This window comes from Vitis riparia, chromosome 4, assembly GCF_004353265.1.
Source record: "Vitis riparia cultivar Riparia Gloire de Montpellier isolate 1030 chromosome 4, EGFV_Vit.rip_1.0, whole genome shotgun sequence".
In the NCBI taxonomy this organism is placed as follows: Eukaryota; Viridiplantae; Streptophyta; class Magnoliopsida; order Vitales; family Vitaceae; genus Vitis; species Vitis riparia.
Genome location: NC_048434.1, coordinates 18,018,463 through 18,045,425, shown reverse-complemented (window position 1 = coordinate 18,045,425; position 26,963 = coordinate 18,018,463). Strand labels below are relative to the sequence as shown.

Sequence of the window (26,963 nt, the reverse complement as noted above, 5' to 3'; positions counted from 1 at the left end):
ATTGCTCTCATATATTGGCATCAAATGATATAGGTTTATATGTTGGAAAGATGGGATTACACTTGAGTTAATAGCTTTATGTTGACAAACACCAACATTTTATTAAATGACCATGATAAACTGTTAGATGGAGAGGTTCGAAAAGGAGAAGAACCACACCCAATCAGATGATGGCATATATGGCTCACTACCATAAGGTATCCACTCAGACGGGGGTAGAGGATTTCGCCAAGTCCACAGAATTCTGAGGAAATTATATAGTAGAGAAGCAGGAGCTCACACTGCATTTCCAATGCAAGAAACTGACTGTATTTGAAGAAGGAAAAAGTAAAAAACCTACAACAATAACATTATGCTTGTAGCCTTGTACAAAAAGAAGAGGAAAAAGAAAGAAAAGCCACAAGGAGTTCATCAACATACCCTTAGGCTGAAAATCAGCTAGATAAATACCTTCCTTAAAACACAGACACACAGCAGAGTGATGTCCTAGACAGTAAAGCCTAAAACCGATTTGAAGCTTCTCTGAAAATGATGGATAAGTTAACTTGAGGATCTTTGCTTTTCAGTTCCTCTCATAATTCCGTCATTAACATGCAAATATAAAAAACCAGAACTATGTATAGCAGTTCACTTCAGTGTATTGACTTCTGCAACCAGAAACTCATCTATGAATGTAAACCTCTTGTATAGTGAAAAATAATCTGCTCCTCACCAAAAGATAACAGACTTAAATCCATTACCAGCCAACACTACGAAAAATGCCAAGACAACAGAGCAATAAAAAATTAAACTTTCAAAGAGGGTAAAAATTTTTGGGACTCATGAAGTTGCAGTATGTTCAACGTTAAGGTAGATCAGTGCTTACTTCCCAACTCCATTTGTAAATTTGGCCCTTTGGCTGCAGCAAAGCTATTGGAATAAATATCATACACTCTTTTGAGGTCTGCTGAGCTCATTGTCCACATATGACCACGTAATGCAAATGGAAGGCCGTAATTTATCTCTTCACATCTCTCCTCCACAGAAGCAGCCTCCCTCCGCCTGCCTTCCTTCCAAAGACTCTTCACAAGCAAATTTTTGGTGGCAGCATCGGGCATCAAATTCAAGCTCCTCATGTCTTCAAAAACCCTCAATGCAAGAGCAGATCTCTCACACTTACAATATCCATGGATCAGAACCTTAAACATGTAGGCATCTGGCTCTACACCACTCTGCCTAACCATCATAAAGAGTTTTTGCACTGTTTTAAAATCGCCTTCAAGGGCAAAATGGTACATCAACCCAGAAAATGTTGGGACATCCGGGCAAATCCCACCCAAAAACATCTGCTCAAGTACATCCAAGGCATCAGCACTCCTCCCACATTTGGTCAATGTTCGTAAAAGAGATGAATACAACAGCATCAAATATAATTTTGACATGGGACCGCACAGTGATTCAGCATCATGGAAGACCTTTAGAGCAGCATCGGCATTCCTTGAAATTCCATAAAAGTCTATGATCAATCTGATGGTGCTGACTGGCAATCTAATTTCCTCCCTTCTTATTTTGAGCAGGAGCTTTTCAACCAATTCAACATGTCCATGGCGTGCTAAAAGGGTCATCATTCTTTGCACAGTGTAAATGTTATGATTGAATCCTCCTGGCTGATAAGCAACCCAACAGAAGAATTTCCAAGCTGTCTCAGGGGAATTGAAATTCCTAAGGATCTTGCAAACCAACCGAGTTGTCCAGATGAATTTTGCTTCCTCCAGGGCTAATACCTCATTAGGGTCCCAATTATTTAAGGCATTGGCCAAAGCTCTAGGGTCCAACCATGGTTTCAACTGAACCCCATCCACACCAGCATCATCACTAGAATGATTATTCTCATCGTCATCGTCATCACTACTATCCACAGAAAAGCCTACATTCTTGATTCTCTCATCTGGTAACATTCCCCTAAGAAATTCATCTGTCTCGTGGACGAAACCTGCCTCCTGCATACGTTGCAATGACAGTTGCATTGCTCTACCAGGCAATATTCCATCAATCTGCATCTCATCAAGTAAGGCCTTAACCACATCAAACCGATTGATACTGGTGAATTCTTCTACCAAAATTGAATACTGCCTTAAAGTGCGTCTGATCCTCATCAATGGCAATATATTAAAAACTTTAATTGCTGAATCTAATTTTCCCGAGTTGGCAAGGTGCTCAAGCACAACTGTGTATGTCCTAGAATTAGGAATTGCCCCTTCAGAAATAATCTTATGGAAAATCTGCATAGCCTCAGAGCCCTTACCCATCTGTACATAAAGGCACATGACAATGTTGTAAGCCTCTATAGACACCTGCTTGCCTGAAACTCTATATCTGTTCCATGCATGGAGAACTGACTCCAGGTCTCCAGCTGCAGCATGCCACTTCATGAGCTCCATAAAGCTGATACGAACATTCCAAAATTTGCCAGCGTTGATGTCATCAACCAAGCTTTTGAGTTCAGCACTTCGTTGGGACTTGGCAAGGATTTTGGCCAGTGCACGTATGGTGGCTTGGGTGTGACAGAAATGTGGAATTGTTTTTAGGATTTCAAGCAGGGAAAGGGCAGAGTCTGGTGAGGGAGCAGACTGAAGGGCATTAGCAACCACAAAAGAGTCAACAGTGGGATCATTTAAGAGAGGGATGAGCGATCTTGGACCATTGGAGCGGAGAATGAGTCGAATTGAATCAATGAGTCTGGCTCGATGGAGGTAAAGAGAGATTTTACCAGAGAAAGGGCTATGGGTAAAGTATCGAGTTTGCTGAGGATTGTTAAATAGACATAATTTTCGGAAGAGCTGCTTGACGTACATTGAGACTTCTTGAAGACCATAATAGTGATCACTCTATAAATTATATTGTAAGTTAGTTCAGAAACATAACAAATCAGTTGAGCAAAAGTTTGATGCTTCTCAAGTTAACCACCACTATGTAATAGAGAATGATGCATAACACGCTAAATTTGCAATGGAAACTATGAAGAAGACATAATTGGAGATTATGATGAATGTTAATGCATAATGTGCAAATTGTAGAAAAACCCCACTGACTTAGAGTTATTGGTGAGTAAAGTACGTAGCCAAACCGCGACTAGTTTTACAAAAGGGATTAAATAAACAGAGAAAACTGTAATTGAGATCTCTTAATGGAAGAATCCAGGCTGCACTGGGTTGTGCAGAACTGGTTAGAACCAATTCCACAATCCTATGGGCGTATGGACGTCCAAAATGTGGTTATTCTCATCTGGGACGTATAGAATATGTTGGATCTCATCAAATTCTAGCCTTCCCACAAAAATTAAAACATCAAGCACCTGGTGTGCACCGAAAGAGAGTTAATACCACGGAACGTAGTTTTGTCAGATGAGTGTTCTGAGTTTTCTCCAACTACAAAGACTAAGAGAGAAGGGTTTTTCGATGGGGTTGGCCTTTCTTCAGCGCTTCGGTGGCTTCCCTCTGCATCTCGCTCACCGCTTAACTTCCCTTCTCACCCCTTTCCCTCTATATTTCTGCAACACCGCGGGAAAGAGAAAAAGCCTACCGCTTATTAAGTTTAATCTGACATGGAAATGTGTAAAATAAGACCATGATGGGGTAGAAGTAGAACTAGAATAAGGTCAAAAATGAAAAAATAAATAAATAATAAAATAAAATCATGAAAAAATTAAAATTGTACCAGATAATGGAGGATGACAATTCTTCTCTTAAGTTGAAAGAGAATATCAACCTAAAGAAGAAAGGGGAGATCTAGAAAACATATTTGCATTATTTTTTTTTATAACCCTGGATATCTTACATGCACCTAGACTAATCCCACGGCCTTGAAATATTTGCATTATTTTTTATGTTTGCCAATATGATGTTGTTACTAATAATTGTTATGTATGATTGAATAAGGATAATCAAGGGTCTCCAACGGGCCGGGCCGGGCCGACCGGCCCGGAGGAGTAAGGCCCATGGCCCAGTCCGGGGCGGGCCACTGAGCCCGTTGACTGGTCAACGAGCCGGGCCAGACCCTTGGTATATCTAAGGCCCCGTGGCCTAGCCTATAGGCCCTCAAGCTGGGCGGGCTTGGCGGGCCGGCTGCCCAGACAGGCTTGGGTAAAAATTAAATAGTTTTCAATTTTGAAATCCCCTTCCCTTATGGATCCATAAGGGAGCTAGTCACCAACTGAGTTAACCCTCTTTTGTGTAATTATTTTGCATTAGTTATATATATATTAGAAATGTTGTATGATTTTTGAAAAAAAACATGACCGTTGAACATGTCTGCCACTCAATTCAATATTATGACCGTTGAACGGTTTTGATTAAAAAAAAAAAAAATTAAATCCTAATATTTAAATCCCTATAAATATTAAATACCCTCAATTTTTTTCTATTCTCTCAACTCTTAAGCTCTCTCCCATTCCACAATATTTCCGATTATTGCATTTTGTCTCAAATTATTCAATATTATTGGTGGTGAAAAACAAGCATTGGTGGTTCAAAGAGTTCAAATTCGAAGGAATTTCTGCTTCGGTTCTCCAATTTAGTAACATAATTCACCTTTACTTTTATTTATTAGTTACATTTTAATTTTACATTTATTATTTTTAGCATAATATTTTATTAATAATTATAATTATGGCAAGTGGTTCTTGTTCTTCATCTAATGCATGTGATAGCAAAAAATTTACTTCAAATATATGGAATTTTTTTTATAGAATAGAAATAAATTTAGAAAATAATAAAAAAGAAATAAAAACAAAATGTAAAATTTGTAACAAACTTCTTAGTGGTGGCTCAAATGCAGGTACAAGTCATTTAAAAAGGCATCATGAAAATTGTAAAACTAAAAATAATGTAGATATTAGAAATTATATGCAATTAGGTAAAGATGAAAGTGGAAATTTAAAAACATTTTCTTATGATGAATCTTATTGTCATGAAGAAATGATTGGTTGGTTATATAATAAGAGCAGAACAACCTTTCAATTTCATGGAAACTCATGATTTTATGGAAACAATGCAACGAGCTGTTAATCCTCAATTTCAAGGTTGCTCTGGAAATACAGTTAAAAGAATTCTTATAAAAAAATTTGAAACACAAAAAGAAAATTAAAATTTTTTTTTTTGCAAATTTTGAAGGAAGAATTTGTTTAACATCTGATATTTGGACATCTTTAACTCATAGTGGTTTTTTATGTATAACTGCTCATTATATTGATAATGAATGGAAATTAAATAAAAGAATTATTTCATTTAAAATAATAAATGCTCCACATAATGGTAAAAATATAGCATCTTTAATAAATGATGAAATTATAGATTTTGGCATTCGTGATAAAATATTTACAATAACATTAGATAATGCTTCTAATAATGATGCAGTAGTATCTAGATTAAAACGATATTGGCAAATAAAAGAAGATCAATGTAAAATATTTCATGTGCGTTGTTGTGCACATATTTTAAATTTAATTGTAAAAGATGGATTAAAACATGTTGATGATACATTATAAAAAATTAGAGGCATTGCTGCGGGTCTTAATAGTTCTCAAGCAAAACATGAATTATTTTTTTATTGTTGCAAAATGTTAAATATGAAAAAAAGAAATATAAATTTGGATATGCCCACTAGATGGAATTCCACTTATAAACTTTTACAAACTATTACAAAATATAGAAAAGTAGTAGAACTATATGAAATACAATTAATTAACAATGATTGTGAAGCAGATATTGATGTATTAAATGATTATGATTGACATATTGCAGATCTTTTAAGAGATCTTTTTGAAGTATTTGATACTTCAGCAAAAAAATTTTGTGGTGTATATTATCCATCTTCAAACCGAGTTGTCATGCAAATAACTAATATTTTTATTGTACTTCAAAAATATTTAAATTTGGATATATTTAATGATGCAATATTTGCAATGATAGAAAAATTTAGAAAATATTAGGGAGAAATACCTTTAATTTTTTATCTTGGTTTAATTGTGGACCCTAGATTGAAATTTGAAGCTTTGGATGAATGGTTAACAATTATTTATTTTAATGACCAAATAAAAATTGAAGAAATTAAAAATGAAATAAATTCATTATTATATAATTTATATAACTATTATAAAGAAAAATATGGTGATGATATTAGTTCTATTAAATTACCACCTACATCTACAAGTTCTTCATCTTTTTATCAAGGAGCTCTAGAAATGTTAAAAAGTCGAAAGAAGACAACAAATAGTTCTCCAAACAACACAACTGATTTAGATAGATATCTTAATATTGATTTAATTTCATTTGAAGATGATGAAGATTTTGATATTTTAATATGATGGAAATCACAACAACACAAATATCTTGTGCTTTCTATCATTGCTCGTGATGTACTAACAGTTCCTATGAGTACAGTTGCATTAGAAGCTGCTTTTAGTGTAGGTGAAAGAGTAGTTAGTGATAAACGATGCAGCTTAGCATCGGATTCTATTGAAGCAAATATATGTGTGAAAAACTGGGCAATAGCAGATAAAAGGATATTTGATTCTATTTAAGAAGAAAATATGCATAGAATCAAATATCCTTGTCGATATGGAAAAACTAAAATCATCAAAATCTTCATGGATTTGCGATAGTTCGCCATCACCGCCAAGAGATAATGATTAAAATATTTTACTAAATGTATTATGTATGTCATATTTTTATTTTTATTTTTGTGGTTGAAAAATATAAATGATTGACAAATAAGTAGGTGCGAACCTAGTTGGGATGTATTTATTTTGTAGTGATGTAAACTTTTCCCACATTTTCAAATGTAACGTATACATTCAATGAATAAAATAGTTAGCAATGAATATTTTTATTAATGTAGCATTTTCTACTTCTTGAATATTTTTTTTTTATATATATTTTTTTAAGTGGCGGGCCTATGGGCCTACGGGCGGGCCAGCCTGCCAGGCTAGGCCGGGCCTAACTTGGAGCCCATGGCCCGGCCCATCCATAAATGGGCTCGGGTTGGGCTTTAGCCCGCTGGGCCGGGCCACGGGCCGCGGGCTTTTTGGAGACCCTTGAGGATAATGAATGAATTCATATAAATGATTGCATGGATGTTTCATGTATATTAATTAGTTCCTACTTGATTGCTTCCATTAATGTCTGATTGATGGATGAATTTCTTTTAATTTTTTATTTTCTTTATACTAGTGGCTCTATGTGAGACGTATCATCTTAGCTTAAAATCCTTTTTTTTTACAAGCTCTAGTTTTAGAAAGCTTGACAATGTGGAGAATTTTTTTGTGGTACTTATATTTATGGGTTATCTAAATGCAGACATTTGCATGTATATTCCTGATTAATCAAACTCATATGTTGATTGGATTTACCTTTGCGATTTATAAGAAAAAAGGTCACGATAAAGGTTTATGGATGTCTTTAGTCCTCCCTATTCTGATGTTAATGCTTATTCAACTACCTTTTCTATTATTCTCCCTATTGTTGATGCCCTACTACTAATAATGTCCTTGTTGTTGTTGATGACTAATGTAATATTGATGACCAATTCTGACAATGCAAATCTCCCTCTCCCACTAGTGGCTCCACTTCTTTGAAATGGTCTTTTGCCTTTATGGGTGCTCTAACTCCTATATCATGTTCTTTATCTTGTCTATCTTGTTTGCATCCTCCTTCTTAGCTATATTCTCTTTCTTGATTGCTTGAAATGATTTTTTTACCATTCCTTATTGTTTTAGGAGGCATTAGACATATCTTTTTTATTATGACCAAGCTTCCCATATGAGAAACAACAGAGGTTTATAGAAGCCTCTTCCTCTCACATTTGATTATTGAAATTTTACAACAATTATTTGCATTTGACATTATCTTGATCATGTAAGTCACCCCATCATTGTTAGAGAGCCATCAGTTCTACAAGGATATTCCTTGGTTACACACCTAGCAATCACCCTAGTTCCCTGATTCTTTTTCTTCTTTATTTCAAAGCCCTTTGGGATCATAAAAGCCCTCGATATGGCTTTAAAGAAATGCACATTACCAAACAACAAACATTCCCTCAATCTGCTATTCCCTTAATCAACATTGCATGTCTTCCCTTTAATATCGATGTTTATGTAATGACAAGCCTCTTCACTTCCTAAGACAAAACTGCATTGAACCCCCCTCGCTTCACCATCATTGGATTTATACCTTGAAGCTCATCATTAATATGAAACCTATTTGTTGCACTATTTCTGTCAAGTCATCACTCTCATCTACATTGTTGGCAGATCGGAGGGTTGGCAGCGTCCATTAACTCCTCTTGTGTTCACTGTGGGCGCTTAGGTGAATGCATTATAAGGCTAGGGTATGCGCCTTTCCTATAAGCAATTGCTTTTAGGAGAGTTAGTAGCATATGAGGTCCTACAAGCGGTATCAGAGCTGAGGTCACGGGTTCGAACCCCAAGGGTGTCGCTGGGGGGGAGATTGTTGGCAAATCAGAGGGTTGGTCGTGTCCATCAACTCTCCTTGTGTTCGCCATGGGCACTTGGGTGAATGCACTATAAGGCTAATGTTAAGAGAGTTGGTAACGCCTGAGATCCTACAAGAATTGTTAAAAAAATTAGGCTAATACAACCTATGGTAATCACCCTAGAGGAATGATGAATAGTGTGATGGTCTCTTTTTGCAAATTTATACCATGTGAATGTAAGAGACAAATATATGCAAGTATATAATAAAACAATATAAAGACAATTGCATATAAAGTAAAAGAGTAAGGAAGAGAGAATACAAACACAAGATTTTATAGTGGTTCGGCACAACCCAGCCTACATCCACTCTCCTCTAACTCCAGTCCCAAGCTTGAGGTTCCACTAATTCAAGGCTTCCAAACCAAGCCTTCAAGCAATACAATTGGATTATGGTTCTAATCCACTCTCTTGGACTTTTGGCTCCAAGCAACCTTTACAATCCTCAAGAGATACCCCACTCTTGAACAACCTCTCAAGTGATACCTCATACTAGAGAATCTTCATCTCAAAGATGTACAAATAATTGATCTCACAAAATCCTAGTACAAAAACTTTAAACTTAAATGATACAAGAAAATTAGGATTGAATGGTACACTAAAGATATGCAAGGTTTAGAACAATGGTGCACTCAAAACACTCTTTCAAGGCTCAAATATATTCAAGAAAGGTTTGGGAAGGTTGAGCTCATAAACAGTGAAAATTTGGAGTTTTTTTATAGAGGAAAAAAACCAAACTAGCCGTTGGGGGTTCGACCGGTTGAGTTAGGGGTCGACCAGTTGACTAGCCATTAGCAATTAATACTTGGTAGGTGACCATTAGACCTTGACCAAACCTCGATCAGTTGAGGTTCAGCCTTGACCGGTTGAACAACCGTTTTGGAAGAAAGAGAAAGTTTTTTGCACCCTCGACCGGTTGAGCTAGGGGTCGACCCGGACCTCGATCGGTTGAGTTGGGGGTCGACCCAAACCTAGACCGATTGAGCTAGCGGTCAACCAGTTCCTCATCCGGTTCAACCGATTAAGCCATTTTTTGCTCAATAACCAACTTTTTCAATTTAAAACCTTTTAAAACAAGTTTGAAAAACATTTGACACAAGGTTTTAATTGAAAACATGAAATCATCCTATTTTTAAAATATTTAAAACAAAATAACTCTTGGATGATTTTGATGCATAAGTAAAGAATGTAATGCATGAAAATTCTAGTGCACCAACAACCTTACAAAGAGATCTTATGAAGCTTGGGTCTTGAAAAACACTTCTCATTGAGGTGGTGGTCTTCTTCATAATTTCTCCTTGGCATAATTTGTCTTTGTGATTGTCACTTTAGAAATTGTCTTGTCTAATCACACTTGAAATATATTCATTAGTTGTAAACCTTGTTTTATTATCATCAAAACCGACATTAACCAAACCTTAGTTTCACATACATAACTTGGTGGCCACTACTCAATGTCATCAACATCATCACTAATGCCACATTATGCTTTCTCACCATCATCTTCATTGTCATCCTCATCCTCTCCATTCACATCTTCACTATCACCCTTAAACCTTATATCTTCTACAAATCAATGGTTACCCTTCTTTCCACCTCACTAAAACCCTATGTCATCACCATCTTCTATGTCAAGCCCCCGTCCCATGACACATAGGCCTACATGAGTAAAAAGGGTTATCGTCATGTCTAGTGGGCCTCATTGAAGTGACAACCCATTATTGTTTGCCAGGCCTCAACTTCAAATCCACAAGGATTAGGGCTAAATTCAATGATATGTGATTATTCAATTTGCTAAGATTGTATTGTGACCACAACCTCAATTGGAGTGCTGGGCCTAAAAAAACATAATTAGATGATGAATTGTCCTCTAGCCTTCATAATTTAAAAAAACTGGAGTGGTATCAATGTAATTGTCAAAAACATTGTAGGGTGTCCATCTCATTTTCCTCTAATTATAAGACATGTTGCTATTAAAATATGAAATATTAGAACCCTCCCTACTAGGTGAAATTTCTCAAGGGGAGAGCTCATCAATATTCTCAAAGAGGAGACACTCTTGCTGGTGCAAATTAAAGGTAAGATGATTCAGAATAGCTGGAGAGAGAGACAAGCACTGGTGTTGGCTTCATAACTGGAAAAGTAAATATGTTCCTCTTACCACTGAATGAAATTATCGCCATTATGCTTCCAATACCGTTGATTTTAATTGAAAAAAGAAGAAGAACAACAAAAAGCTAGCTCTGTTTCTTGAAAAGAGATTTAGAAAGCCAGTTGGCATGCAATCCTAGGCTACAAGCACCTCAGCTTCTTACAATTGAACACAGGACATGTCACAAACAAAAAAGGGAAAACACATATGATCATATATTCCAATTTTTTTTACTACATGTTAATAATTATTAGGCAAAATAGTAAAATAGTGGTGCCCACAGTACGGAAAATTCAGCAATTGGTCATGAGAAGCAACATTTAGCTGCTTATTTCTTCATGTGATGTTTATAATTCATGTGGGTCTAGGTCCTGTAAAACTAGAAGATAATGGGGCGGGAGTTATTGATCGACTTTCAGTAAGGAAAGCTTCCTGTCAGCCGAATATGGTCGAGGGTACTCTTGAGGCCGTACTGCAGCACTGCTTGGTTACCAGCCCTAAATCCGTCCCCATAAGCTGGTGAACTATCTGTCTCTATCTGGTCTTTAAAAAACTCACCGAGTTTCTTTTCAAACTGAGACCGTGCACCCTTCTCTGATGTGGATGATGATGATGGCGTTGAAGCTGAAGAAACATTGTTACCAGAGCTTGAATGTATCTCTGATTCCAACCACATATAAGCCAACACCTGGCAGATGCCTTCTTCAACATCCGGACTCAGATTTCGATAGCCTGCCAAACACTTGGTTATTAATTTCTAGCTTCTCATTATGAATGGAAAACAGGAAGTGCAACATTTGAAGAACATAGATTAATCACATTTCAGAGGGCTTGAATAGAAACAATTGTCAACGCAATATTTGTCACTGAACGGATAAGTACCTTTCAGTTTGAGCCATGCATGCATCATCTCGTGAGCCAGGATCGTCCCGGTCAGCAATCTGTATTTAAGGAGGGATTTTTTTGTTGTGACACATACATCAAAACTAATCAAGAAAGTAAACATTTTGGGATAGAGAGCATAAGAGATATAATACCTCGGGAGCCCATACAAAATAAGAATTGCTGTCACTTCACATCGACGGACTAGCCTACAAGGTTCTGTCATCATGTTGATAATCCGATTGCCTGTACTAATAGGCCTCCTCGAGATCTGGTCATTACAGCCAAATAAGCATAGATTCATAATCCACTAACAGATACGTTACTAAAAGTCTATCACACCACAAATTTGAAGTAAGATTTCTGAGAAAGAAAATCCTACAGTGCTAACAGTCCGTTCTTCGGAGAGGCAGAGTCCTCTAGTCTCGGGCAAGAGGTGATGTCCCTGCCCATAAAATAAAGAGAACATTCAAACTTCATGGAAACTTAAAATACAAGACGAGAAAATTCCCGTTGGTATGAAATATGATCACTTCAATGCATTAGTCCTTACACTCTTTTCTCCCGCCATGGCCTCATTTAGTGCTTGTCTCTCAACCAACAGAAGAGGGATTTGCTGCTCCACTTTCATATTCAAACCCTCATAAAATTCTTGTATTTCAAGGTAAAGAGGCTGGCACTCTAGTGTATCCATGATAGCAGAGTCCAGGCACTCCAGACATAGTTTCCTACCATCATCAAGTGATAGATACGTAATGTCCCTTACCTGCATGGGTTGGCAGATTTTCTATAAAGAAATACAAAACGAAAAATAGAGATCTGTAGTTGTTAATCTGTCAAGCTACGAGAAGATTTCTTCATTGAGTATGTGGGATGGGAGGTTGTATTTTCTTCTAACTAACCTCTGTTCTTTCACAACTACAACACCGAGGAGTTCCATCATGCTCATGTGAGGGACAGTACTCTTGCATCCAGAAAGGATGTGCCCTATACTCTGTTTCTCCAGCTGCATTTGATGGAATCTGTACAAAAGGGAAAGAAATACATTAATGCTACAGTATCATTTGTGAAAAACATACAAATGAAACAAATATACATTGCACATCTAGTTTCTTCAAAATAGTTTCATAATGTAGAACATCATGGTAAACTTGAAGATAACATTCATAACTCAGAACCCCTGAATTATGTAAATATATGAAAGCAAAATATATTCTATAAGCACCAGAACTAAGTAGCCAATCCGGTCAAAAGATAGCTATGGTGGTGAAGAATGAGTCATTGACAGGATGATCCAAGAAGGCACTAAATGCCTGGATAATCGTATCTTTTACCTAAATCCAAATCTTCCTATCTGATTTGCATGTGAAGCTCTAAGCATACAACTTATGAAATCCTATAGCCATCCAAGATCAATGACCCCCAAAAACAAGTACAACAAGACTAGTATAGTAGGGGATATTTATTCTGTTTACTTGAGTTCAGTTTTGAGTTTAGGTCACCCTTTGGATGCACTTGGTACCAAACTAAAAAGAGAAATGCAACGGGAAGTTAGGGCCCCAAATATATTTTTACAAATAACTTGTATTTGATAGGAAAAGGAAATGTAATGTCACTGTATCAGTACTTGACGGAAATAACAAAATCTGCCCACTGCTTCCAACTCCCAATCATGAAACCCCTTAAGAAAGCAAGGATTCCACAAACCATGCCCATCCTCCTCCATCCAGAGATCCCTACTCTGGCATTTCTATTAGAAACAAACCTAAACAAGGAGAGGAAGTGATATTTTAACAGGGGAAACAATTCTAAACAAAATCATAACTTTGGAGGTTGTCTGCTATAAATAGGTAATTGAAATCATTCCTTGGACCATTAGGATTCATTCATTCTCCTATGTAATTGCTTTCACAAACTACCTTATATCCAGTTTTAGAAATTCCAAGAATGGTCCATCTTATTTAAACTAAAGGAAACAGAATAGCAAGAAAATGATCCTACTTGATTTACACTTTTCACTTCAAGAGAAAGAATCGTCGAACTTTCCTTTAGGCCAGTCCACTTACAGTGCCATCAGCAAAGAAATGACCAATAGATTTCAGCTATGTAAAAATTGGCTGGCGATTTTCTGGTGTTTCAAATAGCTCTTTGGTACTTATTAATGCAGGTAACAATATGGTGAGAGTATTAGATTTCACATTTCCTCAGTCTAGAGTGTCTGCTAATGAAGTTTCTGATCACTATGCAAGAATATGATATCAGATTATTAGTTAAGGGAAAAGAAAGGAGAAAAGACCAACCACTGAAATTGATACTGAACAGTTTATTTTTGGAGGGATGATATGATGTTGAAAGCTGGTAACCAAAGAATACTTCACATATTCATACTGGATATAGATCAAATAAATAGAACTAGCTTTTGCAGAATATAAAGTTATATTGTCCCGCCTTTGGATTGACACTTACAAAGTTCTTGCAAACGTTACATCTTGGACGATTTTGATCCTTGTAGCATGATTCATGATAAGGGCGATTTCCAGACACAGAAAACTACCAAACAAAGGGGAAAAAAATGAAAATAAGCAAGTGCATTCCATAGAACCACCAAAATTAGTTGAAAATCAGCTTAGTATCCAAGCATTTCATTAGCCAATGTCAGACCAAAACTAGAATAAATCTGAACTGGATTTGGACCTCAAGATCAAAAATGCGAAGACCACAAGCATGACAACGAAAACATTCTGGATGCCAAACAGCACCCATGCGCCTCAAATGTCTTTCATGACCAATCTCAAGGTTGCACCGAGCACAGATCCTACAAATGGTATTGTGTAATCATCCATGTGAGGTTTCATATGATGTCTATGAAACTGATGCAGGAAAATGACATAAAATATGAGAAGCACCATTTATGAAACTGGTAATGTTAAATGTACAAGTCCCATACAAAATTCCACCATGTTGGAAAAGGTTGTTTTGTCGTCCAATTTTGCTGACATCAAAGTGAAACAGCCTCAACATGTTTTGCATTTCATCTGTTGTTATCATAGTGCAGCAGGCTCAGATAGTGACAGATAAACATATTTCCCACCTTTATAACTTGCTATCACATTTTACATTACACTTTTTTATTATTCTACCTATTGGATGCTTCATTGTTTTAACATCTCTAGTGTTTGTTTAGTCTATGAAAGACACCCAAGGAAACCCTTATGGCCCCAATTTTTGAACAATAGTAGATTCCTAACCCTTACATATTGCATCCCTTTAAGCATCCTATTCTGATCTGGAACTTGGTAAAGTCTTAGGATGAAATGGCTTGACTAGTGAACCCTGTTTCTCAACTCTCAAATACCTCCCATTGTATATATACATATATATAAGTGTGTGTGTGTGTGTACAACTGTTTGAATTTTAACCATGTAAGTCGAAGGCCAATCCTGTTTTCAAACTAAGGAATTACCATGAACATAGAAGCCATAATTGCACCACCATCAAAATTTGCCTTGTTTCACAAATGTATGCAGATATGTTAGCATGAAGAAGACTAAGACATTTTTAGAAGTCAAAAGTTGTTTCAGCTACAACATTTCTCAAGTTTTGCTCAATCCTCTGATAGGTTGGGGGGCATTCATTTGTTTTTGTAAGTTGCCTCAGCAATCAAGTAAAGCAATGTTTCCAAATCAGAAATGCACATTCAAACAGGAGTGCCCACCCATGACCTAACTCCCCTACCAGAGATACAATCACTATTTATTTTGAAAGGCTCAAAAATGAATCAAAATGAAATGAAGTTTTGTTTTTCCTCTTGAAATTTCTTCAGCACTTAAAATTAGAACAATCAGCAAGTGAGAAATTAAACTTTTAGAATAGGGTTCACAAGTAACAGCATATACCTAAAACCAAGTGAGGAGAATGTCAAAGGTTGAAGTATATTTCGAGCATCCCGTCGAGGAGGAGACTTCATATTCAAACTCTCTTGAAGAGCTTTGGCAAGTTGTTCATCTTCCTCTAATTGAGATTCATTATCTTACAGATAAATAGAAAAAAAAAAACTAAGAGACTAGAAATATTTACTCTATTAGACCAAAAAATAAAATAAATAAAAAAACAGATACGATGCATTCAGTGATGAAATAATTATTGAATATTCCCTTGTAAAGGACCTTATCCATTTAACAGTGTTAGAAAAGTTTGCACGAAATTCCTAAGGCAAATACCTTCATTTTTAACTTACAAGTCTCAGAAAAGTGCATAGAGAAAAAAAAAAACACCGATGTTAAACCATCTCTTTTGCCAATTAAAACTTCAATCCAGGACAGACCTTTAGAAGCATATTCATGATGCAAAACAATTTGAACATGATCATAAGTCAAGCACCAACCAACATGAGTCTTGAACATGTGCCTTAAATTAATCTAACACAACAAGAATCAGGGTACAATTACTGCCTGCCAGAAATAGTTTGCTAGATCCCATCAATGCAGGTTGAAGAGTACAAGATGAGAAATATATACCAAAACAGTTGAATGATGTCTAGCAAAGCATAGATTCTAACTATAATTGGCATTAAAAATGAAAATTATCAAAACAAACAGAAACACAGCTGAAATATTTGTACTCTATCTGCAAAACACAGGATCATTTAGTGAGAATGAAGTGAACAGAATCCTGAGGTATCAATTAAGATCCCCAGAAAGGTTTAAAAAGCACCACCAGTGCACATATAGAAAGTAATACTAAAGGTACCTAGTTACACTTTGTTTTATTCTACAATTCTAAGCACCTGTAATATTGTATCGTGTTGGATAAGAGTAATTAGCAGTTTCCAACAGCATTACTGGCATGAATGTTTATTGTCACCCCCTATAGCCGTGTGACTTACCAACCAACTTTTTCAGTTTTTTATCTTCCTCTGCTTCATAATCTTCAATGGAACGAACAATAGCAACTGCGATATCTTGATCATCAAAATCTGTGGGTGCACCCTGCATTCAAGTTTCCCAACAACATAAAGTTAACACAGGAGGGACTCCATAGGATAAATCTAGGTAGTAAAGTAACAAAGGGAATTTTAGAGAGGCTCCTCTGCTTCATAACTAACCTGAAGTGTGAATTTCATCCTACCATGCTGCTACTCTCACAGAACAAACTAGATCAACCTTATGAATGATGAACAAGATATAAAAAAAGTAATCATTAAACAGCAGGAACCATAATTACCTCTGAAATTGAAGGCTCTCCCCAAATTATGCCATCCCCATCTGTCCCGTGATATTGTACTTCTGAGATTTTATGGCCAGAACCTTCTAGGATCTTGATCCAATCCATAAGGACAAATGTTATTCCCTTGTGGGCTAGCAAAATCTTGCCTGCACCCAAGTCATTTACATAGGTAGAAGAAACACCATAAAAAATGTCATGGCTAGCTATATGCGTGAATACTGAAAGTGATTACTTTGATCCTCTATTTAGATCTAATTCTTTTAGAAGTTCATCAAGAACATGAATGACTGGTATTACAAACATAGGGAAACAATGGCTTTCCGGCCAATTTGAAGAAGGTGAAAAAGACATAAGATTGCAAGAACATTTAAGATTATATTGCAATCACAAAAGAAGCATCCTGACAAGAACTTAAATTGGAAAACAAATATCAATATCAAGTCTCAAACCTCAATCATTATATTTTGAGAGGAAAGAAAGAAGGAGAAAGGGAAAAGAAAGAGGGAAAATTCCAAATGAAAATTATCCATTCTAGCAGAGTCTAGCAAAGAAACTGAACTCAAGCCTCCTAAGTGAGTCAGAAGATAGTGGAATGATTAATAAAACCTTGTGAATTTCAAATTCCTACATTCCAAAAACCTGAATTCCAACTAAAGGGTGCCTAAATCTAATCCAAACAAAAGCAATATTCATGATCAAGGCGAAAATCAATGCACAGGAGGCAAGAACACAAACACTGATATTCATATTCATATAAGAACACCCTCCACCACCATCAAATGATTGAAAAAAGGAAAGAAATTGATTTCACCAGCTTGATATGCCTGCTAGATTCTTGACATGGTATGCAAAAGTAGTCACTAAAATGGAGAGAGAAAGAAAGACACACACACAAAATCATGTGTCAGTAAGTCAGTCACCTGTAAGAATCTGCAGACAAAATGGAATCCGGTCGATCCCAGAAATGGCTTGAAGGCAAAGTAAGCAAGGAAAGATTAAAGAGCTGAGTAGATAGTCTCCCTGATACCCTTAACTGCCATGAATCCAGAGAAGAAGTTTTACAAATGAAGTCAGATGAATATCCCAGTAAAAGAAGAGGGAAAAAAAGAAGGAAAAGCAGGAAATGAAATGAAGAGTACTTGGATCCTTCGCACATCCACGCTAAAAGGGCAAGAAAGAAAAATGCAAGAGTTGGAGCTTTATTTGTGGCTTCTTCATCTTACCTTCCTTAAAACCACCAGAAGGACCGAGGAAAGGGGCATCAACAACTGTAACACTTTCTCTCTTTTCTTTTTCGTTTTTTGCATGTGGGTCCATTTTCTTTCCATTTCTCCACTACCAAATCACCAGGCGTCAAAAAACCAAAAGTCTTCGTCTTCGTGGAGACAAAAAGTCTTCACTGCTTTGCCACTCTCTCCCTCTTCCTCGCGTCCGTACCTCTTAGTGACAATTGACAAACTACTGATCTCTTGTTTATTTTCAGAAAATTAAAATGAATTGGCTAGTTAACTGCATATCTTTCAATCAACTTATTTTGAAGAAGAAAATAGGAACTTCCATGCACTGCAATGATCCCTGCCCCGTGTCTTAATTCATCATGCTCTCTCCTTTTCATTGATCAAAGGGGTTTTTTCTTGATGAGTCTGACGTTCAGACGTTGTTTGCTGGACTACTTGATGTTCCAGTCCAGGCAGTACTTGTATTTATTTATTATTCTTTCCTTGTTTTGAACATTGGTGAAGCCAGTACGGTGAAAGCAGTTCCTTATAACAAAGCATTTTCATATGGCCCACCGCACCCACCCCATTCTAGCCTGAACCTCCCTTCCGCTGAAACAAGCACCCAAGGCTTGTGTCTTTTACCATCATCTAAATTTGACTGCTAGTCTCTTACAAAATAATTTGTACCATAGAAAGCCGCCTCCCCATGATATGGCTGTTTTGCCCACCCATTTTGTCTTTTCCCTGGAGCCCCATCTTTCCTTGTGATAGATATGGACGGTCTTGTGCGCACTGTTTCAATTTTGATCGTGTTCAGGGGCTCAGCCAAGCCAACTCAAAAGACAATTAGAAAAGTTGTGGCATTGCTCCCTTACGGAAAAGTTGCCTTCTTTTTGCAATTAAATTGCGTGGATTTCGCATGCGCACGTCACAGACTCACAAATCACACTTGTATGAATTTCATTATCATTGTCTACGGGGGAAAGTGTCTCGTAAATCGAACCCCTTTTTCTTGGATTATTCAAATGGCAACACCATGTGGACGAGAGGGATAGGGGATTAGGCCCACACGCGGCATAGTCGGTCACAAAGGTAGATTCTCAAAATCCCAAATCCCAAATTCATTCCTAAAGATCGGGTCTGAGAGTATTTCCTTAGAGGGGTAGGGTAACTAGTGGGCATGTCTAGATGATTAGGATTGAGGCCTTTCAATTTTCAATTATGTAGCACTGTATTTTCTAGTTATTCCAATGCACTAAAGTATGATATTTTGATGAACATATTTAATTAATGAAGGGCAATAAATTCATTTCACCAATATCATAACCCCATTAGCCGACAATGTCATATAATTTCAGAAAACTGAAGTGCTATTAATAAATATGAAATATTAGAATCCTCCCAACTTGGTGAAATTTCTCAAGAGGAGAGAGCTCATCAATATTCTCAAAGAGGATGATCAGCTGGAGAGAGAGAGAGAGAGAGAGACGAGCACCGGAGTTGGCTTCATAACTGGGAAAATAAATATGTTCCTCTACTACTAAATGAAATTATCTCCATTATGCTTCCAATGGTTGCTGGAAATAACTGGAGTTGCATGCTCTATAAAATGATGAAACATTGAAACCAGTAGAAAACTTGCTGCTTAATTACATCACTTATGGCTGGGCTGTTTCCTCTGTAGAGGCTTACCCAAGCAGTGAGATGTACTTCTGCTCAATGGATCAAAGCTTCTAATGGTTGAACAGAGGAAATGTCATAAGCAATTCTAACTTTTTTTTTTCCCTATATGTTATTAATTATTAGGCAAAATAGTAAAATATGCGGTGCCCACTATTGGGGAATTACAGGAATTGCGCATGAGAAGCGGCATTTAGCTGCTTACTTATTCTTGTGATGTTCATAATTCATGTGGGTCTAGGTCCTGTAAAACTAAAAGATGATAGGGCTGAGTTATTGGTCAGCTCTCAGTAAGGAAAGCTTCCTGTCAGCCGAATATGGTCAAGGGTACTCTTGAGGCCGTACTTCTGCACTGCTTGGTTACCTGCTCTAAATCCGTCCCCATAAGCTGGTGAACTATCTGTCTCTATCTGGTGTTTGAAAAACTCACCAAGTTTCTTCTCAAACTGAGACCGTGCACCCTTCTTTGATGTTGTGGATGATGATGAAGAAGCAGCCGCAGCCGCAGCAACATCACTACCAGCACTTGAATATATCTCTGAATCCAACCACATATAAGCCAACACCTGGCAGATGCCTTCTTCAACATCCTGACTCAGATTTGGATATCCTGCCAAACACTTGGTTATTAATTTCTAGCTTCTCATTTTGAATGGAAACACAGGAAGTGCAATATTTGAAGAACATGGATTAATAATATTTCAGAGAACTTGAATAGAAACTATTGTCAATGCAACATTTGTCACTGAACAGATTAAGTACCTTTCAGTCGGAGCCATGCATGCATCATCTCGTGAGCCAGGATTGACCCAGTCAGCAACCTGTATTCAAGGAAGGTTGCTTTTGCCACATGCATCAAAACTACTAAAGCAAGTAAACAATTTGCTATAGAGGGTATAAGAGATGTACCTTGGGAGCCCATACAAAATGAGAATTGCTGTCACTTCACATCGACGGACTAGCCTATAAGGTTCTGTCATCATGTCTATAATCCGATAGCCTGTGCCAATCCTAGGCCTCCCCGAAATCTGGTCATTACAGTGACATAAGCATACATTTGTAATCCACTAACAAATTCATTCCTCTAAGTATATCACACAACAAAATTTGACGTTAGATTTCTGAGAAAGAAATCCTTACAGTGCTAACAGTCTGTTCTTCGGACAGGCAGAGTCCTCTAGTCTCAGGCAAGTGATGATGTCCCTGCCCATAAAATAAAGAGAACATTCAAACTTGATGGAAGCTTAAAATAAAAGACAAGAAAGTACCTGTTGCTATGAAAAATGATCACTTCAATGCATTAGCCCTTACATTCTTTTCTCCCTCCATGGCCTCATTTAGTGCTTGTCTCTCAACCAAGAGAAGAGGGACTTGCTGCTCCACTTTCATATTCAAACCCTCATAAAATTCTTGTATTTCAAGGTAAAGAGGCTGGCACTCTATAGTTTCCATGATAGCAGAGTGCAGACACTCCAGACATAGTTTCCTACCATCATCAAGTGATAGATATCTAGTGTCCGTTGCCTGCATGGGTTGGCAGATTTTCCATAAAGAAATACCACAAAAAAAAAAAAAATTAGAGATCTGTAGTTGTTTATCATCAAGCTACAAGAAGATTTCTTCAGTGAGTGTGTGGGATGGGGGGTTGTATCTTCTTCCAACTAACCTCCATTCTTTCACAACTACAACACCGAGGAGTTCCATCATGCTCATGTGAGGGACAGTACTTTTGCATCCAGAACGGATGTGCTCTATACTCAATAAGTCCAGCTGCATTTGTTGGAATCTGTACAAAAAGGAAAGAAATACATTGATGCCACAGTATCATTTGTGAAAAACCTACAAAAGAAACAAATATACATTGCACATCTAGTTTATTCAAAATAGTTTCATAATGTAGAAAATCATGGTAAACTAGAAGACAATATTCATAACTCAAAACCTGAGTTATAGAAGTATCTGCAAGAAAAATATATTTTACAAGCACTAGAACTAAGTAGCCAATCCAGTCAAAAGATAGCAATGGTGGTAAAGAATAAGCCATTGACTGGATCCAAGAAGCACTAAATGAGAATGGATGTAGATTATATTAGCCCATCCTAAGATCAATGCCCCCCCAAAAACAGATATCCACTCAGTTGGTCAATTTTTTGAGAAATGATAACAAGAAAATCCCTTTAGCTGGAAACTTCTCAAAGAATTCAGCAGAAAGGGAATAATAACAAGACTTGATGGACAAGCTCCGATTCTCCTCTTCCCTCCACATTAATCTATCCTTATCTGATCCTTGGACAGTCACTTCATGAATGGGCCCAAAAAGTGTGCCAATTGCCTCCAACTCCCAGTCATGAAAGCCCTTAAAAAAGGCAAAGATTCCAAAACCATGCCCATCCTCCTCCATCCAGAGATCCCCTACTCTGTCATTTTTATTAGAAGCAAACCTAAACAAGGAGGGGAAGTGATATTTTGACAGTGCAAACAATTCTAGACAAAATGATAACTTTGGAGGTTATCTGCTACAAATAGGTAATTGAAATCCTTCCACGGACCATTAGGATTCATTCATTCTCCTATGTAATTACTTTCACAAACAACCTTGTATCCAGTCTTGGAAATTCAGAGAACAGTCCAGCTTATTTAAACTAAAGCAACAAGAATAGCAGGAAAATGATCATAAATGATTTACACTTTTCACTTTAAGAGACATAATTTTCAAACTTTCTTTTACGCCAGTGTGCTTACCGTGCCATCAGAAAAGAAATGAACAACGGATTTCAGCTATGTCAAAATTGGCTGGCAATTTTATGATTTTTCAAACAGCTCCTTGGTACTTATTAATGCAGGTAAAAAATTGGTGAGAGTATTAGATTTTACATTTCCTCGGTCTAGAGTTTCTGTTAATGAAGCATTTGATCACTAAGCAATAATATGATATCAGATTATTAGGAAAGGAAAAAGAAAGGAGAAAAGACCGATCTAAAAAATATATACTGAACAGTTCATATTGCTAGGGCATGATATGATGTTGAAAGCTGGTAACAAAAGAATACTTTCCATATTCATACTGGATATAGATGAGATAAATAGAACTAGCTTTTGCAGAATATAAAGTTATGTTGTCCGGCCTTAGGATTGACACTTACAAAGTTCCTGCAAACATCACATTTTGGATGATTTTGTTCCTTGTAGCATGATTTGTGATAAGGGTGACTTCCGGACATAGAAAACTATCAAAGAAAGGAAAAAATGAAAATTAGCAAGTGCATTTCATAGAACCACCAAAATTACTGGAAAATCAGCTTTGGATCCAAGCATTTCATTAGCCAATGCCAGACCAAAACTAGAATAAATCTGAACTGGATTTGGACCTCATGTTCAAAAATGGGAAGCCCACAAGCACGGCAACGAAAACATTCTGGATGCCAAACAGCACCCATGCAACTCAAATATCTTCCATGACCAATCTCGCAGTTGCACCCAGCACAGATCCTACAAGTGATATTGTGTAATTAACCATGTGAGGTCTCATACGAAGTCCATGACACACATGCAGGAGAATGACATAAAACATGAGAAGCCCTATTTATCAAACAGTTAATGTTATATGTACAAGTCCCATATAAAATTGCATCATGTTGCATAAGGCTGTTCTGTTGTCCAATTTTGCAAACATCAAAGTGAAACAGTCAGCATGTTTTGAATGTCATCTGCTGTTATCATAGGACCATGGACTCAGATAGTGACAAACATATTTCCTCTTTATAACTTATTAACACATTTTACAGTTACATGCTTCTATTAGTCTACCTATTGGATGCTTCATTCTTTTAACATCTCTAGTGTTTGTTTAGCGTATGAAAGACACCAAGGAAATACATATGGTCCCAATTTCTTAACAATATTAGATTCCTAACCTTTACAGATTGCATCTTTTTAAGCATCCTACTCTTGATCTGGAACTTGGTGAAGGCTTAGGATGCAATGGCTTGACAAGTAAAGCAACAACATTTCTCAAGTTTCCCTCAATCCTCCGATAGGTTGGGGAGCATTCATTTCTTTTTGCAAGCTTTCTCCGCAATCAAGTAAAGCAATGTTTCCAAATCAGAAATGCACATACAAACATGATTAACCACCTAACTCCCCCTACCAGGGATACAATCACTACTTATTTTAGAAGGCTCAAATCTGAATCACAATGAAATAAAGTTTTATTTTCCTCTTAAAATTTCTTCAGCACTTAAAATTAGAATAATCTGCAAGTGAGAGAAATTAAACTTTTAGGAAAGGGTTCACTGGTAACAGCATGTACCTATAACCAGGTGAAAAGAATGATGGAAAAGGTTGAAATATATTTCCAGCATCATGTCGAGGAGGAGACTCCACGTTCAAACTCTCTTGAAGAGCTCTAGCAAGTTGTTCATCTTCCTCCAAATGAGATTCAGTATCTAACAGATAAATAGAAAAAAAAAACTAAGAGACAAGAAATATTTACTCTATAGGATCATATAAAAATAAGATGCATTCAATGGAAAAATAATTATTGAATATTCCCTTGTAAGGAATCTTATCCATGTCACAGTGTAAGCAAAGTTTGCAGGAAGTTTCTAAGACAATTGTCTTCATTTTTAACTTAAAAGAGTCTCAGACAAGAGCATAGAGGAAAAACATCAATGTTAAATCATCTCTTTTGGCAATTAAAACTTCAATCAGGAAGGACCTTTAGAAGCATTTTCATGATTGAAGCATTTCCATGTACAATTGCACATGATCATAGGTCAAGCCCTAACCAACATGAGACTCTGAACTTGTGCCCTAAACTAATCTACCACAACAAGAATCAGGGTAGAACTACTATCTGCCAGAAACAGTTTGCTAGATCCTATCATGGCAGGTTGAAGAGTATAAGATGAGAAATATATATATCAAAACAGTTGAATGATGTCTAGCAAAAAGCATAGATTCTAACTATAATTGAAATTAAAAAAGAAAATTACCAAAACAAACAGAAACACAGCTGAAATACTTGTACTCTATCTGTAAAGCACAAGATCATTTAGTGAGAATGAACAAAATTCTGAGGTAACAATTAAGATCCCCAGAAAGGTGGAAAAGCACTAATTCACATCTATAAAGTAATACCAAAGGTACCCTGTTACATTTTGTTTCTTCAACAATTCTAAGCACCTGCAATATTGTATCGTGTTTGATAAGAGCAATTAGCAGTTTCCAACAGCATTATTGGCATGGATGTTCATTGTCACACCCTATAACCATGTGACTTACCAACTACTTTTTTCCCTTTCTGATCTTCCTCAGGGTAATCTTCAAGGGAACGAGCAATAGCAACAGCAAGATCATCATGGTCAAAATCTGTGGATACATCCTGCATTCGAGTTTCCCAACAACATAAAACTAACACAGAAGGAACTTCATAGGATAAATCTAGTTAGTAAAAGTAACAAAAAGAACTTTGGTGTGGCTCCTCTGCTTCATAAACTAACTTGAAGTGAAGATTTCATCTTATCACGATGCTACTCTCACAGAACTAACTAGACTAACCTTATATGAGTGATGAGCAAGATATCTATATGTAAAAAAATAAAATAATCAATAAACAGCAGGAACCATACCACAGGAGTTGACGGCTCTTCCCAAATTCTGTCATCCCCATATCTCCCATGATACTGGCCTTCTGAGATTTTATGGCCAGAGCCTTTTAGAATCTTGGTTAGCCAATCCATAATGAGAAATTTTATTCCCTTGTGGGCTGGCAAAATCTTGCCTGCACCCAAGTCATTTTCATAGGTAAAAGAAACGCCATAAAAAAGTCATGGCTAGGTATAAGTGTGACTACTGCAAGTGATTACTTTGATCCTCAATTTATATCCAATTCTTTTAGATGGAGATCTGCAAAAATCTTTCCTTCTAAAACAATTTTGAATCCTTAGACAAACATAGGGAAACAAAGGTTTTCCAGCCCGTTTTTAAGAAGGTGAATAAGAAATAAGATTACAAGGACATCTAAGATTATATTGCAATCACAAAAGAAGCAGCCTGACAAGCACTTAAATTGGAAAATAAATATCTAAACCATGGTTCAAAACTCGATAATTATATATTGAGAGGAAGGGAAAAAGGGGAAAAGGGAAAGAAAGAGTGAAAATTCCGAATGAAAATTATCCCTTCTAGCACAGTCTAGCAAAGATACAGCACTCAAGCTTCCTAAGTGATTCAGAAGATAGTGGAGTGATGAGTAAAACCTTGTGAATTTCAGATTCCTGCATTCCAAACCTGAATTCTAACAAAAGGGTGCCTACATCCTATCTGATCAAAAGCAATTTTCATGATCAATGACAAAATCAATGTGCAGGAGGCAAGAACACTACGACCGACACACCCCAAATACAGAATTGCCAAAATGAATCATTTACCCAAAACCCCAATCTGACGCCCACTCTGAACAGCATGAAATAGCTACAAAATTTTATTAAATACCAGCAAATCTCATGTTCATATAACAACACCCTCCACCACCCATCAAATAACAATCAAATGATTGGAAAAAGGAAGGAAACTGATTCCACATGCCTGATATGCCTGTTAGATTCTTGACATGGTATGCAAAAGTAATCACTAAATGGGGTGAGAGAGAGAATCATGCGTCAGTAACTCACCTGAAACAGATTAAGAATCTGCAGGCATAATGGGATCTGATCGATCCCAGAATTGGCTTGAAGGCAAAGTAAGCAAGTAAAGATTAAAGAGGAGACTAGATATTTTCCTTGATACCCTTAACTGCCATGAATCCAGAGAAGAAATTTTACAAATGAAGTTAGATGAACATCCCAGTAAAAGAGGGGGGAAAAAAAAAGGGAAAGGCAGGAAATGAAATGAATGGTACTTGAATCCTACGCATATCCACGCTAAAAGGGCCGCAAGAAAAATGCAAGAGTTGAAAGCTATTTATGGCTTCGTCACCTTACCTTAAACAACCAAAAGGACAGAGGAAAGTGGCATCAACCACTGTAAAACTTCCTCTTCTTTTTTGCATGTGGGTCCATTTTCTTGTCATTTTTCCACCACCAATCCACCAAGCGTCAAAAACCCCAAGACTCTTATTCTTCGTGGAGACAAAATGCCATCCCAAGTCATACTAGATGTTCCAAATTCTTTTAACTGCTTCTCCACTCTCTCTCTCTCTCCCGACCTTTTTCCACTGTAACTCTTACTGACAAGTGACAATTGACAAACTACGTACCGTCCACTTGTTTATTTT

At 36.8% G+C, this 26,963-nt stretch overlaps 3 protein-coding genes across 11 annotated transcripts; all 3 read right to left on the bottom strand.

The window, feature by feature from the left end:
* Positions 1-227: 227 nt before the first annotated feature.
* Positions 228-3,758, bottom strand: LOC117912538 (pentatricopeptide repeat-containing protein At5g66631). 4 transcript variants are annotated; one of them, XR_004651022.1, is made up of 2 exons: positions 451-3,597; positions 228-306 (listed from the first exon to the last, which is right to left on the bottom strand). XR_004651022.1 is itself a non-coding variant. In XM_034827147.1 (2 exons), the coding sequence occupies exon 2, from the start codon at positions 2,832-2,834 to the stop codon at positions 855-857; it is 1,980 nt and encodes a 659-aa protein (XP_034683038.1). In that variant the 5' UTR covers positions 2,835-3,578; positions 3,697-3,758; the 3' UTR covers positions 329-854. The 4 variants fall into 4 exon arrangements, 3 of the variants coding, with proteins under 3 accessions (XP_034683038.1, XP_034683039.1, XP_034683040.1); XM_034827147.1 differs by lacking the exon at positions 228-306 and adding an exon at positions 3,697-3,758 and having other exon boundaries at positions 329-3,578; XM_034827148.1 differs by lacking the exon at positions 228-306 and adding an exon at positions 3,697-3,736 and having other exon boundaries at positions 329-3,529.
* Positions 3,759-10,709: 6,951 nt separating this feature from the next.
* Positions 10,710-18,322, bottom strand: LOC117913362 (protein DA1-related 1-like). 5 transcript variants are annotated; one of them, XM_034828304.1, is made up of 14 exons: positions 18,011-18,322; positions 17,708-17,820; positions 16,785-16,933; positions 16,666-16,695; positions 16,447-16,549; positions 15,458-15,590; positions 14,256-14,376; positions 14,028-14,111; positions 12,464-12,583; positions 12,115-12,327; positions 11,944-12,006; positions 11,717-11,832; positions 11,562-11,620; positions 10,710-11,411 (listed from the first exon to the last, which is right to left on the bottom strand). In XM_034828304.1, the coding sequence occupies exons 3-14, from the start codon at positions 16,890-16,892 to the stop codon at positions 11,095-11,097; spliced, it is 1,467 nt and encodes a 488-aa protein (XP_034684195.1). In that variant the 5' UTR covers positions 16,893-16,933; positions 17,708-17,820; positions 18,011-18,322; the 3' UTR covers positions 10,710-11,094. The 5 variants fall into 5 exon arrangements, with proteins under 5 accessions (XP_034684195.1, XP_034684194.1, XP_034684196.1 ...); XM_034828303.1 differs by having other exon boundaries at positions 17,927-18,017; XM_034828305.1 differs by having other exon boundaries at positions 16,666-16,692; positions 17,927-18,017.
* Positions 18,323-19,516: 1,194 nt separating this feature from the next.
* On the bottom strand, positions 19,517-26,685 carry LOC117913364 (protein DA1-related 1-like). 2 transcript variants are annotated; one of them, XM_034828310.1, is made up of 13 exons: positions 26,671-26,685; positions 26,362-26,482; positions 25,318-25,469; positions 24,971-25,070; positions 23,997-24,132; positions 23,056-23,176; positions 22,831-22,914; positions 21,354-21,473; positions 20,999-21,211; positions 20,828-20,890; positions 20,597-20,715; positions 20,450-20,508; positions 19,517-20,297 (listed from the first exon to the last, which is right to left on the bottom strand). In XM_034828310.1, the coding sequence occupies exons 3-13, from the start codon at positions 25,426-25,428 to the stop codon at positions 19,975-19,977; spliced, it is 1,449 nt and encodes a 482-aa protein (XP_034684201.1). In that variant the 5' UTR covers positions 25,429-25,469; positions 26,362-26,482; positions 26,671-26,685; the 3' UTR covers positions 19,517-19,974. The 2 variants fall into 2 exon arrangements, with proteins under 2 accessions (XP_034684201.1, XP_034684200.1); XM_034828309.1 differs by having other exon boundaries at positions 26,589-26,672.
* Between the last annotated feature and the right edge of the window lie 278 nt (positions 26,686-26,963).

What these genes read in the sequence shown, in the direction of transcription:
- LOC117913364 (XM_034828310.1), bottom strand. Translation starts at nt 25,428, where the DNA reads ATGGATTGGCTAACCAAGATTCTAAAAGGCTCTGGCCATAAAATCTCA. An exon ending in GAAAGGGAAAAAAGTAGTTG is followed by an intron (nt 24,133 to 24,970) that starts GTAAGTCACATG and finishes TTTATCTGTTAG; the next exon opens with ATACTGAATCTCATTTGGAG. An exon ending in TGCATGGCTCCGACTGAAAG is followed by an intron (nt 20,298 to 20,449) that starts GTACTTAATCTG and finishes AGTGTTTGGCAG; the next exon opens with GATATCCAAATCTGAGTCAG.
- LOC117913362 (XM_034828304.1), bottom strand. Translation starts at nt 16,892, where the DNA reads ATGGATTGGATCAAGATCCTAGAAGGTTCTGGCCATAAAATCTCAGAA. An exon ending in GTAACGTTTGCAAGAACTTT is followed by an intron (nt 12,584 to 14,027) that starts GTAAGTGTCAAT and finishes CCTTTTGTACAG; the next exon opens with ATTCCATCAAATGCAGCTGG. An exon ending in CCATGGCGGGAGAAAAGAGT is followed by an intron (nt 12,007 to 12,114) that starts GTAAGGACTAAT and finishes TTTTATGGGCAG; the next exon opens with GGACATCACCTCTTGCCCGA.
- LOC117912538 (XM_034827147.1), bottom strand. Translation starts at nt 2,834, where the DNA reads ATGTACGTCAAGCAGCTCTTCCGAAAATTATGTCTATTTAACAATCCT.